Here is a 15,242-nt window from a genome sequence, read left to right as displayed (position 1 = left end):
TACTGCATCATACTTTGATATTTGGCTTAAGCTGACATCATGAGACCCTGCACACTTGACTCTCCAACCAGGTTCTCTGCACTTTGTGTGTTCAGCCTTGTATGCTCAAACTATCTCTCTGACTCATCTCATTTGCCTCTAGGGACTGATGAATTATTAAATTCTTCCTCTCATATTTGTCATTTGGTTTTCTGTTCTCATTGCCTTGATCTTTATTCAGAAACTTTGTGCATATATATTGCAGGAGTCTCCTAATTGATGTTTGTCCCCTTTGGGTGTGTTTGTATAGGGATGTGTGCATGCGCATATGCATACATACATGCAGAAGCCAGAGTTTGCCATTACCCACCTTCTTAGTTGAGACAGGGCCCTTTAATTGAAATCCAGAGCTTATCAGTTCAGCTACTCAGCTAGCATGTTCTGGGGACCTCTTATTATTGTCTGCCCTGTGCTGGGATTAAAGGTGAGCCACCTTGCTCTCCTGAAATTTATGTGGGTGTTAGAGATCCAAACTCTGGTCCTTATGCTTGCCCAGGGAGCACTTTAATCACTGAGCCATCTCTCTGGCCCTCAACCTCATGTTTTGGTAGTGATTCATATTATTGTAAGAGTAGTTGCTTTTTGTTTTCCTGTTGAATAGTGTTCCATAGGGACATGGTTGGCTTATCTATATTTTCCAATAACAGTTATTTATATTGTGTCCAATTTGGGTTTATGTTATGGACAAAACTGCTGCAAAAATTCTTGCATGATCTGTTTTTTATAAACTTAAGTTTTATTTCTTCTGAGTAGACACTTAGGGATGAAATTATTTGCTAAGAGCCTCTGTGTGACATGATCTCTGTCTTTGTCTTTCTCTCTCCTCTTTCTGTTTCTATCTGTCTATCTGTCTCTCTGTTTCTCTCTGAAACACACATGCCCCTAATATCTTGAGCTATTATGAAGGCAGGAAGATGCCTTATTTCTCTGTAGACTCCTCACAAGTCTTAGCAGAATTTCCTAAACATGTTTGGGAAACATCATCTGATGAGCACTCAACTGCATGTGAACTCAATGCTGTCTCACTTTGTTGTGGTAGAGGAAAGAAGAGCCCCAAGGACAAAGGTACCCAGAGAGGACAATGAGAGGCACATTTCACACTGTAGACTCCCTTAACACTTCTTACAAACTCACAAGTTGTCACTGCTCTTGTCATACTCACAAGTCTGTCACATGGAGTATAGCAAACAAGAGTGCTGAGCCTAGGGAGGATCTGCCAAGGTCAAGGCTCCCCTCCAAAGCTCACAAGTTAATGGTTCACCTTTTCAAGCTGAGGACATCTCCAGCACCTACATTTATTTTTGTACAAGTGAGGACGCCACTTTCCTAATCAATATGATGAGAACATCACATTATCACCACCACTGGCATTTACTGATGCTTTCATTTGCTAGGCTCCAGTCTTGTGTGCAGTAAAAACTCAGTCCCCAGAATTTTATGGTATAACACTCTCCTCATTTTTCATATAGTGAAAACGAGAAGCAGAGAGACTAGATCACATGCCACATATCCCACTGCTGCTTAATGATGGGTCCACTTTCAGGCGGTCAGAATATCTACATGTAATTGCTATAACAAGCTGCCTACCACAGTGACACAGTGCTCAGAGGAAATTGTGTCCAGCTCTAGTGCACATGCACATCCAATTAGTTGTGTTAGCTGCTCTCACCACAGCCTCTTTTCCATTTCTGGTTCCCTTTTTAGAATGGAGCATTTGAAAGCTTCTCCTGGCTGCACCTTACATCTGCATGTATGGATGCCTAGCCTTTATTGGCTGAGAGTTTCTTTCTTGTGTCAAGTGGTTGAGTTCAAGTTCCTTGGGTTGTTCTAGGTGAAAGCAGTGGAGTAGATCTCATCTGCTAATAGATATGTGTTTGGATGAGTTGATACAATGAATACCCAAGGGAAGTGAACTAGCTTTTTAGATGAGCTTTGTGTGTCTACTAGCATTTGCCTTCCTCCGTTCTGTGGGTAGTGCTTCTGAAAACTTAAAAATATCTATCCAGAACTCGTTGGTATAAAAATAAATAGAAATGTGGCTGGGGAGGCTCAGCTGATCAGAAGCACAAATGGTAAGCTGGGCAGAGTGATGCATGCCTGCCATCTCAGCACTCAGAAGGTGGAATCAGGAGAAACATAAGTTCAGTGCCAGCCTGGGCTATACATCAAAATTATGTCTCAAAAAAGGAAAAAAAATGAAAGAGTTGAAGCAGGAATGGTGGTTACAGCACCACATCCCTCTCATTACTTCACCTTCAGACCAACAGCTTATTTCTACACTTTCCTGGCAAAGCTCAAGGATCTCAAACCAGCCAGGTGTGTTCTTGATGCTTCTGTTGAGAGCTTGGCCTTTGAACACATGGAGAAGGACAGGATTTCTTGCAGCCTCCTAAGAAGAAGTGGACCACTGAGCCTTAAGTCACTGTTTTTCACCTTTGTTCCCTCCCTGCGAGGTGTGTCCTTGTCCCTCAGCCTAGTTCTTGCGGCTTGAAGACCCTGTTCCCACCACTACTCTCTGTCCAGTTGTAAGAACAGAGTCAGAGGATGTGGCCATGGCTTCCCTCTCTTCTGCTGCAGCCTTTTGGCTTCCTTCATTCCCCTGTTTCTAACTAGAGTGGCACCCATTGTGACTTAGGCTCCCTCTTCTAGTAGAACTTTATTCTTATTTTCTGATCTCTTTGAAATAAGAAAACTTAGAGTTGTAAATGTGTAGAATAAATGAAAACCTTGTCTAAGGTGCTCTGAAATGATTTTCTTCTCCCTTACTTCCCAGTGAGTTCTTCATGCCAGGCCTTGTTGATACACACATCCATGCTCCTCAGTATGCCTTTTCTGGAAGCAACGTAGACCTGCCACTTTTGGAGTGGTTGACCAAGTACACATTTCCTACAGAACAAAAGTTCCAGAGCACTGAACTTGCTGAAGAAGTCTACACCAGAGTTGTCGTGAGTATTGTATGAGTGTAATGCCTGATCATCTATGCGAACATTCATTTCTAGGACCAAATTTCAGTTATCAAAATGTTAAGGTTGGGATGAAATGTGGCAACATTTTTAAGTCCTTTCATAATCCACTGAACATGCCATCCTCACAATGGCAAGGAGAGAATGTGTGTGTAATGACCCTAGTCTCAGTCTGGTGGATTCTACTATAGCACTCTCTTATCATCTTCTGGGTGTGCTCTCCCACTGCAGCTAATTCATAGTGCTGTTCTGGGGAACCATATGGAATATCTATGTGACCTTTAAAGGCTCTGTGACTCACTGTCCTCCATCTGTAAAACTCAGAGATAATGATAGAACCTACTTGATAGATTGTTATGATAATTCATGAAGTTAATATTTGGGAGGTCCTTTAAATAGTGCCTAGCACATGGTAAGAGCTGTGTTTTATTATTTTTTTTTAATGTTCAAGGAAAAATTAAATTTCAAATTACTTTTGGAAGGATATCACATCATTTTAGTTGGTTTGCAAGGAGGGACGATAGGATAGTCCCACATTGCAGAACAGGTGGGAATGTGGTGTCAGGACTGACAGTGTTAGTGTGAACTCTGGAGCCAAGTCAGTTCCCAATCAGTGGCTTCTGTGTATGCCCCCCCATATGTTGATTGCTGGCAAAATGGGCTACTTTCTGCTCTTTTATAAAAACTAGCTCTAGAATAAGATCACCCTCAGAAACTGGAAAACCATCTTCAGCCAAGAAGGTAGAGTGCAATTTCTCTTTACCTGGCTTCTGTCTCCTGCAGTGAACTCTTCAGACTGCGTTGTTCCTGGATTCTTGTAGGACTCACTGCTGGTTCTTCTGTGATACTGGCTATACACCTTCTGCACGAACTGGCCCAGCCACCATGCCAGCTCCTTGTCTTGTATCACCCTAGCCTTAAAGAGTAGCAGCAAGTGATTGCATTCATTCAGTGTCTTGCTTAATTATAATTGTGGGGCTTACATTTTAGCCTGCATCTGTGTGACACCAGAAAAGCAGAGAAGGGCTAAAAGCTGGTTGTGAATTGGCTAGCACACTGTGTTAATGAATTGTGTTAACCACACCAAATCTTGATCTTCAAAATGTATTTATGCCTCACATTGTTCTAAAAATGGTTTGAAATTGCTTAAAATTGCATAGTATGAAACAAAAGAAAATGAGTCATCAAATCACAGAAAAGGAAAAAGAGGAGAATGGAGAAATAAAACCCCAAAGTCAGTGCACACTCTTGGGAGAGTCTGTCACAAGTTTTTCTCTGGGTGTCTAGCACATGATGTAGACAGGGAAATCAGAAATGAAATTCACACTGTGTGTGTGAGATTTTGAGATCCACATTTGTCAGAATAAAAGCACATCTATTCTTTATACTGAAGTTAGAAAAATTAATTCTGACATTGCTTAATGTGGATGGATATTATACTGTCAAACTACATTTGTAAAGATGGTTAGGGGTAGGAAAGAAAGAAAGAGAGAGAGGGGAGAAAGGAAGGGGAAATTCTACTGTATCAGAGCTTTACACTTGAGATAATCAAAGAATATATATATATATATATATCCTTCAGGCAATGTCCATACATATTTCTTCATCAGAAATGTAGGTATTTAAAGTCAGTGAGCTCAAAACTGGTCTATTCCTGACAAGTATTTATTTGCCAGACATGTCCTTTGGTTGTGATTGTGAGCAGGCCTACACATGTTGACAGAGATTAGCATGGAGTTGACCTCTGCTTAGGAGAGTTGGCTTTCCTCCTTCATGCCCCTCCTCCTTTCCCTGCACTCCATCCCCCCCACCACTTTCCTCCCTGTGTTCTTCTGTCTGGTCACTAGACAATACTTTGACTAGATTTCTGAATTTTCTAATGATTTTAGTTCATTCCAATCAAATTTGAAACTATAACTTCTCACCCAGTTCAGGCTTTTCCTCATGAGAACCCAGGCTGGAGGGTTTTCCTCACACCCACGTCAGCACTGACTGACTGGTAAACCTCACCATAGGATGAATTTTGGAGTGAGCAAACAGGCCTCGGTGTCACTGTGAGAACACACCTTCTAGCCATTTATTTTCTCTAGGAATTCTTCAGCCTCTTCAGGAGCTGTGGGAGTGGCATACTTATTACTTGGTGTTCTGGTGAAAGGGACTGAGAACGCTAGACATCAGCTAGCTCTCCACTTAATCCCTTCCTCCATCTTGTTCTTGTGGAATTTGTGCCCTTTCCACACCTACCAGTCTCTACAGAGAGTGACTCCCTGCACAGGGAAGGAGCGGTGTGGTCGGGTGACTTTTACAGGAGGAGGAGGTAGCTGCATAGCCTCCAGCCAGCTTCCTGCCAGCACCCCATGTATCCACCCTCTTCTTAAGGGATCCAGGTTCTTCTCTGTGTCTCTTTTGCAGTTGTCTCATCTTGTATTTTTTGGGGGGGGGGGGGGCTTAATCCCTGTTGCTCCCACTTATTACTGTGCAAGTTAAAATCTCCTAAGGACAAAAGAGACATAACCATCAATTGTTCCACCAGGTGGAAGCAGAAGTCTGGCTGAATGAATTTATTTTGTCATATAGAGAAAATTCCCATTTGTACACTCACAGATAAATAAAATTAGAATATCCCCAAACAATCCTGAGGAAAAGGAGTTAATTGTCACCACATTCTATGACCTCTGAAACACATACCCAGGAAATTAGAAGTATCAATTTTTCCTTAAGCTCACACTTTTAGACTATAAATACTTCATCAAGATGGCATACCTTTAAATAAACACATTTTAAAATTAAAAAGCAGACTTCTATTTTCATCTATATATGCCATGTGACTTTTCCGAGCACATGCGATTCAGGATTTTTGTGATTTATTTTTAGAGGAGAACACTAAAGAATGGTACAACCACAGCTTGCTACTTTGGAACAATTCACACTGACTCATCCCTGCTCCTTGCGGAAATTACAGGTGAGCAGCTGAAGGCAGGATTTCTGGGCACATCAAGCAAAGACAACCAGACCATGCCTGGCAATAGTTGATACTCAGTAGGAAGTCGTGCCTTTGGATCTAGAATTTGAGCATTTGCACTTAGTAATTTTTGCAAGTAACTTTGTGTCTGGGAATATCCTTGACCCTTGAGTAGTTTTTATTGTTTAAAGCATTTAGTTATTTCTATATGGATTCTGGTCCCAGGATGATGTTTATAGATCTTAATTTTGTATATTGATTTGGAGCCATTTAGAGCACATTTATCAATGTAGCCATGGCAAGAGTTTATTACATTATAATTAACAGATAGGTCTTGGTGGTTAGCTAGATTCAGGGCATTGTGCTAGATGCTAGGAGCACAGTGTTAGTATAGTAACACCTGTAATTCTATTACTAGGTACAAAACAATATGCAAAATACTCTACTCTGAATAGCCTTCTGACATCTACTGATGCCCTCTTTGCACAGACAGGTTAACTAAAGCTCAAAGATGCTCACATATCCAAGACCTCAGAGCTGGGAAGTGAAATGGAGACTGGATTTAGGTCAATGATTCCACACATACCCTGTACAGTGCCTGGCATTTAGCAGACACTTGAAAAACTGTTGGCTGATGATGTATTTACCCTGCTGTTGGGTTCCATGGTATTTCATACCAAAGGCCCAATGGCTAACATTGAAAACAAAGATGCAAGTTCTCAGAAGAGGCAAAGGCAGCTGTCTGGAACGATTCCATGGAAGACAAAATGGGGGAGAGACTAAAATGAGGAAATGAGATGGACAGAGGAGTTGGGGGCAGAGATGTTGATGATGGAGGCAGGAAATAGCATGGCTTAAAGGAAGGGGAAATTGATTCATTGCATGGTCAGGATGGAGAGGAGGATGAGCAGGTTCAGACCACAGAAGGGCTTGAATACGCATCAGAAACTCTAAGGAAGGTTTCAGGTCAGGTGAGTGATACAATGAGAGTGACATGTTGAGGAATTAATCTGATGACTAGATATTAAAATAACTTCCAGAGAGAGAGTGGCAGAAAGCCCTTTGAAAGACTTACAACAGCAAGGAGACTTTGGAAAACAGCCCCACCTGCTTAGCTCACCTGAAGTAAGAGTTCCTCCAGCACATGTGATAAAGGTTCTTCATTGCCAGCAACTGCTAGGCATTCAGTCGATGATAACAGTATCTATGCTGCTACAGTCAAGAAGAACAGTAACACATCATTTGAGAACCATGAGCCTCAGGCATCATTCTTTGTGTATTTCTTACAATCCTGCACAGAGCAGAGGACTTTGGGACACTGGAGTCTAGATCTCAGATGATAGCTACCATCTTGGAATAATCACAGGGGTGAGGAATCAAATCCAAGGCCATCAACCAGTATCTGTGTTCTTAACATTTCATATGCTGTCTTTTATCCAGAAAAGGGACATGACATGCATGGGGAGGAACTTGGTCCAGTGATGGCAGGAGAGTAGCAGATGGGAGAGAAATGAATGGGGGAAAAATAGAAAAATTGGTATATCGAGAATATTAATGTATTTTCTAGGACCTGAGGTTATCCCCTCTTATACCATGAGAGAAGATGAGTGTCAAGATAGTTATGACATTAGTAGACATATAAACAAAGTACATAATCAAAAGGAAAAGGTAAATAAGAAGTATAAGATACCCAGTTATTTTCTGGCAGGCTGAGAGTGGGCTGGGGGCTGAGTGGAAGCTATTTACCAGTCATTGGATTTAGTAGCTTTGCTACTGTCACAGTGTAAGACAAAGAGAGATGATTCTTAATGTTCTCGTGTATCTTTTAGGATAATTTTAATTTAAAAGCGTTTTTAGACTCCTCAGAGAAAAGTTAAGTGTTGAAAAAGAAACACATCTTCAGATTCTTTCTCTGTGTGCTTCACAGATAAATTTGGACAGCGAGCATTTGTGGGCAAAGTATGCATGGACATGAACGACACTGTTCCAGAATACAAGGAGACCACTGAGGAATCAGTCAAGGAGACAGAGAGGTAGTGTGCCTGGGGCCTTTCACCTGTATTTTAGATGAGTCATCTGCTACGCCGATGGAGTTTGAAACAGAGAGAGGAAAGTGTACACCATCAGGACCCAGTTGGGATCTGAACACGGTGACAGACTATTCCAATTGTTGTATTATCTAGTTAGTCCACAGCACTCAAATATATGGCAGTGGTCAGTGGGTGACTTGCAGAGATTTCCTCTGTAGACCATTCTTGACCTTCATAGAAAGCTCCACAAAATGTTGTTTTTTTTATGTTAAGAAAACTGAGCCTGACATATCCTGGGTGACTTGCCCACAGCCAGTGGAGTAGTCCACTTACCATAACTCTAACGTAATATCAAAGATAACCATCATATAGAGAGATGGGATTATTCTTTGGGGTGACTGTTCTAGAGCTTCCATGATCTAGTGGCCACATGCCTCGAGGAGGCAGGAGTAAGTATAGGATACACTGCTCACCTCATGAGTCAGGAAGGACAATTAGAAAACTGGCCAGAATTCCAATATGCCTCTTGGGTGCACATGCCCAATGACCTAAAGATCCAGCAGGCCCTGCTTTGTAAGACACCCCACTTCCCAATAGCAACAACCTGGGGTCCAAACTTTGGTACATGGACCTTTGTGGGACACTCATCCAAACCATTTTATTAGTGTAGATTGAAGCATAAGAGCCAGGGTTTAGTAGAGTGAAAAATCTCAATGACTTAAAAATGTAGAGTTCTGGGTTAGGGATTTAGCTCAGTGGTAGAGCGCTTGCCTAGCAAGCATAAGGTCCTGGGTTTGATCCTCAGATCCACAAAAAAAAAAAAAAATGTAGAGTTCCTTATAGCATGATGACTTGAGCTTAGTGTGAAAAGAAGAGGCAGGAGGTATATACCAGCATTTGTTATTCCTGTCCATGCTCAAGAATAATAGTGGGAGGAGTCACTTACAGAAAACATACATAGGAGAGGTTATGGAGAAATGTTCCATTTATAGATGAGCGAAAGACATTTCAGTAAAGATGACTCAGCCAGGCCCAGTGATGTACAGCTGCAATCCAAATATGTGGGAGACTGAGAAGGAAGAATCATGAGTTCTAAGCCAGCCTTAGCCACATAATCAGACTCTCTCTTAAAAAACAAAACAAACGTTTTTTTTTTTTTTTTAAATTTTTTTTTAGTAACCAAAAATGTGCTGCTCTGGTAAAAAAGAAAAGAGAGGTATAGAGGTACATTATCACTGTGAGATTTTACCCTATATCCTTTCAGTGGGCTTTAAAAATTTTTTTATTGATTCTTTGTGGTTTTTACATTATGCACACAGATCTCATTCATCTCCCCATCCCATCACTGCCACCCTCTGCCCTTATAACATTCCCCCCAAACAAAACAAAATTTAAAAGTATACCCTAAAAACAAAACGAAAAAGAAGAGAGAGAATTTTGGCATGGAAGCTGCAGTGTGTCCTAGGGAGTCACACAGTATACTTCTTAGTCCATACATCTTTACTTGTGAGTGTTCTTTACAATGTATCAATGTGTTATAACCACCTAGCACTATCCTTTTATCTTGCCATAGAAAGAGATAAAAATCTATATGCATTCTGGAATGACCACAACATATGCAAACTCAGAATTAGAATATCTCCTCCCCAGAACTGTTGCACCAGGAGGTGAAACGCAGACACACAGCAGGAAGGCTGTATTCCTTATTCACCTTTATTTCACATCTGTGGACTTGTGGGAAATAGACCCTTTACAATAAAAGGTCTAGACACATTCAACAATGACACACAGGCAAGAGAAGCACTGAACAGTAGAGACCAAGGCCTATTCTAGAGCCACTAGGCGTAGAGTGAGTTTACCAGGGGATGTGAACAGCCTGTTTTAGGGTGATCTGTGCCTCAAAAGATAGAGCACCATGTGCAGTCAGAGATGTCAAAACATGGTGTGGATAGAGACTATGCAACAGGTCTACATGAAGACTCTAATGTGACTGATCCTCAAGCCACCACTCACAGATGCCAAATAGGAAGCAGGTGCCCTGGACACTCCAGTGTCAGTCTCAGGACAGGACTCCAAGAAATCTGCTTGCAAGAGTGTAGGGATACTTAGTGCTGACCTCCAAGTTCAACACAGCAGGACTGTCAGTGACTCACAGATAGGCAGCAGGGGAGGGTAGAAGCCTAGGACCCCAGGCAAGCTAGTTTGTAAGGCTTGTCAGAGCTGCCCAGGATGAGTGGAGTCTCATCTACATGCCCCAAATTGCACCACAGTGGGGAACCCTGAAAACACACTCCAGCTGAGGTTTTATTCCAGGTGGACACTTGGCTCACTGAATTAAAGAATTGTAGGACAGGGCTAGAGAGATAGCTCAACAGGGTTTGGCTTTGGTTCCCAGCACATACATGGCTGCTCACACACTGTGACTCCAGTCCCAGGAAATCCAGTGCCCTCTGATCTCCACAGGCACCACATACAGATGGTATACTCATGCATGCAGGCAAATACACACATATAACAAAAGAACCACAAGGTCTGTTCTGGGAGGAACCAGGATGAGCCCCGACTATGTGTCCCGTCCCTCTGATCTCCAGATGTCAGATTTACAGCCCTTCTTCAGTTACTCCCGGAGTCGCAAGAAAGAGAGAGGCAGAGGGTGTGTCACTGAGGCTTTTGGAGGACTTGTCCCACACCTAATGTGTCTACTGGATGGTGTGTGGATGCAGGAAATGTGCTATACAATAAAATTGATCAGCTAGGAGAGAAAACAAAGGCCTGACAACATGATGAACTTTAAAATTACTACTCTAAGAAAAACAAATCAAACACAAAAGGAACACATTATAAACTTTCAATTATATTGACTATATAGAAACTGTAAGTTCATGAGACAGAAAGTGGAGAAGTTTGCTGGTGCTGGAGGCAGGGGGAGGGGAGATGATACTGCCCATCTCCTGCCTATAGACCCAGGGGATCTCACTCTGGTGATGAGAATTCAAGGACTGTATTATTATGGTAACTCTACAACCCAGTGAATTGGCTACAGTTATTGAATAGAGCTCTTAAATGGGTGAACTTTATGATATGTAAATTATACTTCACCAAAAAACTACTTTGAAAAAATGGAAATATGTTCCAGTGCACAATCTCTTTAAGAGTTGAGTAGGAAAGGTTAGATTTTTAAGTGCCTATTTTTTGAAGGGTTGCTTTTAAATTCACAAGAAAGTGATTCTTGACAAAGACATTCAGAGAACAGACTCCCAGACGGCAGACTCTCTTGTGCACTGCGTTGCTTCTCGACTAGTCCAGCACCCATCCTCCCATTTTCGCCCCCTCACAACGGGAGCAATCTCTTTTAAAGTCCAAGAGTCTTCAGATGTATTGGCCTACTCTAGAGTCTTCTTAGGATGTAGAATTAGAGTTAAAAACCAATTACGTCCCTCTTCTAATATGCCAATATCACTAAGTGGATCTAGCTCATTTCATAAAATTGGTGTGCTTCTTTAAAAAAAAAATGTATATTTGTGCATGTTTGCACATGTGTGTGCACACAAGTGCATGTACTAGTGCACAGACCTGTGGAGCCCAGAAGAGGATGTTGGGTGTCCTGCTCTGCCATGCTCCACCTTACTCCCTTGAGTCAGGGTCTCTCACTGAACTGCAAGTTTTTAGCTGGGCTGGAGCTCCCAGCATTGACCTGGCTTTGACACAACACTGGGGTTACAGGCATATAAAGCTTTTTATGTCTTTTCTTTCTTTCTTTTTACACTGGTTCCAGGAATTCAAATTCAGATCTTCATGCTTACATAGCAAGTGTTCCTACCCACTCACTGCACCATCTCCTTGGCCCCACAAATGAAGAATTCTTTATTTTAAAAGATTACCCTCTGAGCTCACTGACTCTGGACTGGCAGCTCAGGAACCTATATGGGACCAAACTAGGCCCGCTGAATGTGGGTGACAGCTATGGGACTCAATAGTTTTGTGGGGTCCCTGGCCTCAGGACGAGGACTTATCCCAGATGCATGAACTGACTTTTTGGAGCCCATTCCCTGTGGTGGGATACCTTGCTCAGCCTTGATACAATGGGGAGGGGCTAGGCTCTCCTTCAACTTGGTATGCCAGACTTTGTTGACTACTATGGGAGGCCTTACCCACTCTGAGGAGTGGATGGGGGCAGAGTGGGAGGGAGGTGAGGAGGTGGGAGAAAGGGAGGGAGGGGGAACTAGGGTTGGCATGTAAAATGGGAAAATTTTTAATAAATAAACATATTTAATAAAAAAAACAAAGCAAACAAAAATTATTACCCTCTGAGTATCCTGTATTAGGCTAGGGCTTCTCCAGGAGACCCAATCTGTTAAATATGGTGCCCTGCTCATTAAATCACTTTTAAAACATTAATTGTACAGAGTAGTAGCTTTCATTGTGACATTTCTATACATGCATCTGAAATACTGAGATCATATCTACAACCTCAATAACTTTTGATTATGGTTATTTCATGAATTTTCATTATGTTCAATTTCATATAAAATTGAAGGAACTTATTGATCATTTAAGTACTTTTCTTACAATTATCTTTGATGGCTTTTTCATGGTCTCTTGAATATTTAACAAGGAATTTCACGGTATTGTATTACACATCAAGAGATACACAGAAGAAATTTCTTTAGATTTATTCTTTTTGGGTGTATTTATTGTTTGCTTCTATTTTCTGGATTCCCTCACTTCAAGTGTGTTTCCTCTGAAATGCCGAGGGGAGAGCCTCCTGCATGGTTGTGGGAAGAGGAACGCACCTCTCTCCTTCAGCACTGACCACCGATCAGCTCCTGCACAATCTACTGTTGTGCCACTTTACCTTAATTCACAATTTCTTTCCCTGGGGCTGAAGATGGAGCCCAGGGCTCTGCACCTTTATGCCTGAAAAGTTGTCTATCACAGAGCTACATCTCCAGGCTCTCAAATCACACTTTAGGACTGAAATAGTCTTTTCTGGCCAGGGCAGAAATAATCATGACATGGGACAGTTGTCACTGTTCAAGTAGGCAGGAGTTCACTGCTTGTCCCATTCCACACATACTTCAGAGACACCTCTGTCATTGTCCTCCACCTTCCTCCAGTATCTACCCCCTGCCAGACCCTGTCCTCAGAGACTGATGATGATATTGTGTGCATAAGTAGCTTCCACATAAGAAAATATCAGAAGAGCAGTGTCTCAAGGCCCCAAGGGCTTGTGTGTGCCTAAGAGTCCATGGCCTTGTCATCCGTGGAACACACTGGAGCCACTAGCACAGCCTGGGGGCTGTGTGGATGCTCGTTATGGCCCACAAGATGCCACAGGACAATATTCCCCATGATTTTCCTCTCCCTCTTTTGCTATTAAAGAAAAAGCTGAGCAATTACTGCTAGCTAATCTCTGATCAATGGTGGTGAAACCCACAGGGTTAGAAATGCTTGCAAGGAGATCAGGACATGTAAGGGTCCTGTTTCACCCCATTTGAAACGTTTTTTTAAAAAGATTCACTTTTCTAACTCTATATCTGTTGCTTCATTTCAGATTTGTGTCAGAGATGCTTCAGAGGAACGTAAGTGGATTTGTCCAGTTTTCACCAGAGGGCTGCTGTGTTAGCGGTGGCATCTGCCAAGTTGTTTGATAGATTAGTCTGTGTGCCTATGGCTTAGTCGATACATAAGAGGTATTCTCCTGGAACCTTCGATTGTTGACACAGTGTACCCAATGGCTCAGCTCAGAGAGGTCAGATATTTTAAAACTGAAAACATCTGACAAAGATTGTGAGTACCAAGGTGTGGAGTGTGATGGTTTGTGGCACATATGTGGTGTCAGATGGTAATCACAGTGAGATCCACTCACACGTGTCAAAAGAAGTAAAGTGGGTATCTTGGAGAGATGTCTGCACCCTACGTTTACTGCAGCTTTATTCAGCATAGCCTCAAATATAGAAACAACCTAGGAGTCTATGGATGAGTAGATAAAGAAAATTAATTTTATTCACTTGTACATTTTATATATTATACATTTATACAAGAAAACTATACATACATGTTTGTATATACATATATGAACACATGTGGGGTATGTATGCAATCTAAATATGTCTCCCATATCCCATGAGTATGTATGTATGTATACACATGTACATGTGTAATGGGATATTATTCATTCATAAAAAAGATCTTGCTATTTGAGACAGCATAAGTGAATCTGGAGTTTATTATTTTAAATTAAATAAATCCAATTCAGAAGAGAAATACTGCATGTTATCATTTTTATTTGCAATTTGAAAAGGTCGAGTTCATGGAAAATTCTGGTTTTTGCTTTCCAGTGAAGGCCTCTAGGACACTGTATTTAGACCTCTCTTGCTTTGCTTTGTTTTAGCACAGTTTTGTAGTCAGGAACAATGATCTGATTTTAGTGGATTCGATTTTCCACTATTAAAACATGCTGCACACTTTATGTTTACTGAACTTGTTTACACCTTCAGAGATATTGTGTGTACCTTTTTTTTTTTTTTTTTGGTTCCTGTACCCTTTGTCTATATGCAGCATGGAACCCAAGTTTAGTTAGATATGTGAATTCTATCCCAAGTTCTCTAAGCTTTTAGTTAGTCTAAGGTATGTTGATCAGCTGTCTGTCACAGTAACAAAATACCTGAGGTTAGCAGTTTATAAGAAAGGAAGGTCTGCTTTGACCCACAGTTTCAGACAGTTGTAATCTATGGTCATTTGGCCTGGTGGCTTTTAAGCCTATGGTTAGGCAGACCATGATGGCAGAAATTCCAGTCAGAGGGAAACTGCCTACCTCAGGGTCACCAGGACACCACAGTCAACTTCTTTCTAACTGGTTCTACCGTCCAAAGGTTCTGTCACCTCCCAATAGCACTATTAGCTGAGAACCTTCACCCATCATGAGTTGGGGGCGGGGGGACATTTAAAATACAAACCATCATTTAAGGTGTGACAGTCATCACTGTCCTCAAGAGTCACCCTCTGAACTCAGCCATTCTCATTGTATTTCCTCTTCAGGTCTGGGGCTTTTAATTTTATAACATTGGTCTCTGTCGAGGCAGTGCTCTGTGATCCAAGGAGATGGGGGACATGTGGACATTGAGGACCTGTTTGGTGCCTCTTCTTTCATTGGTTCTCTCCACTGCTGGTCTCCAGTGTGGACTGAGAAACACGCTAAGCTCAGACTCCATGCCCTGGCTACAGGGTGCCTTGCTCTGTAAACGT

The 15,242-nt window shown here is 41.8% G+C and overlaps 1 protein-coding gene across 1 annotated transcript in view; it reads left to right on the top strand.

Annotated features, from left to right (window-relative positions):
- The window catches only part of Gda (guanine deaminase), a 79,174-nt gene that overhangs the window by 43,222 nt on the left and 20,710 nt on the right, over positions 1-15,242 (top strand). The window contains exons 3-6 of the mRNA XM_036207463.1: positions 2,813-2,984; positions 5,877-5,964; positions 7,892-7,997; positions 13,549-13,576. Of these exons, the coding sequence (XP_036063356.1) occupies positions 2,813-2,984; positions 5,877-5,964; positions 7,892-7,997; positions 13,549-13,576 (394 nt within the window). The remainder of the gene's footprint in view (positions 1-2,812; positions 2,985-5,876; positions 5,965-7,891; positions 7,998-13,548; positions 13,577-15,242) is intronic.

Source organism: Onychomys torridus, chromosome 1, assembly GCF_903995425.1.
Source record: "Onychomys torridus chromosome 1, mOncTor1.1, whole genome shotgun sequence".
NCBI classification, from domain to species: domain Eukaryota; kingdom Metazoa; phylum Chordata; class Mammalia; order Rodentia; family Cricetidae; genus Onychomys; species Onychomys torridus.
This window is presented reverse-complemented; position numbering and strand designations above follow the sequence as displayed.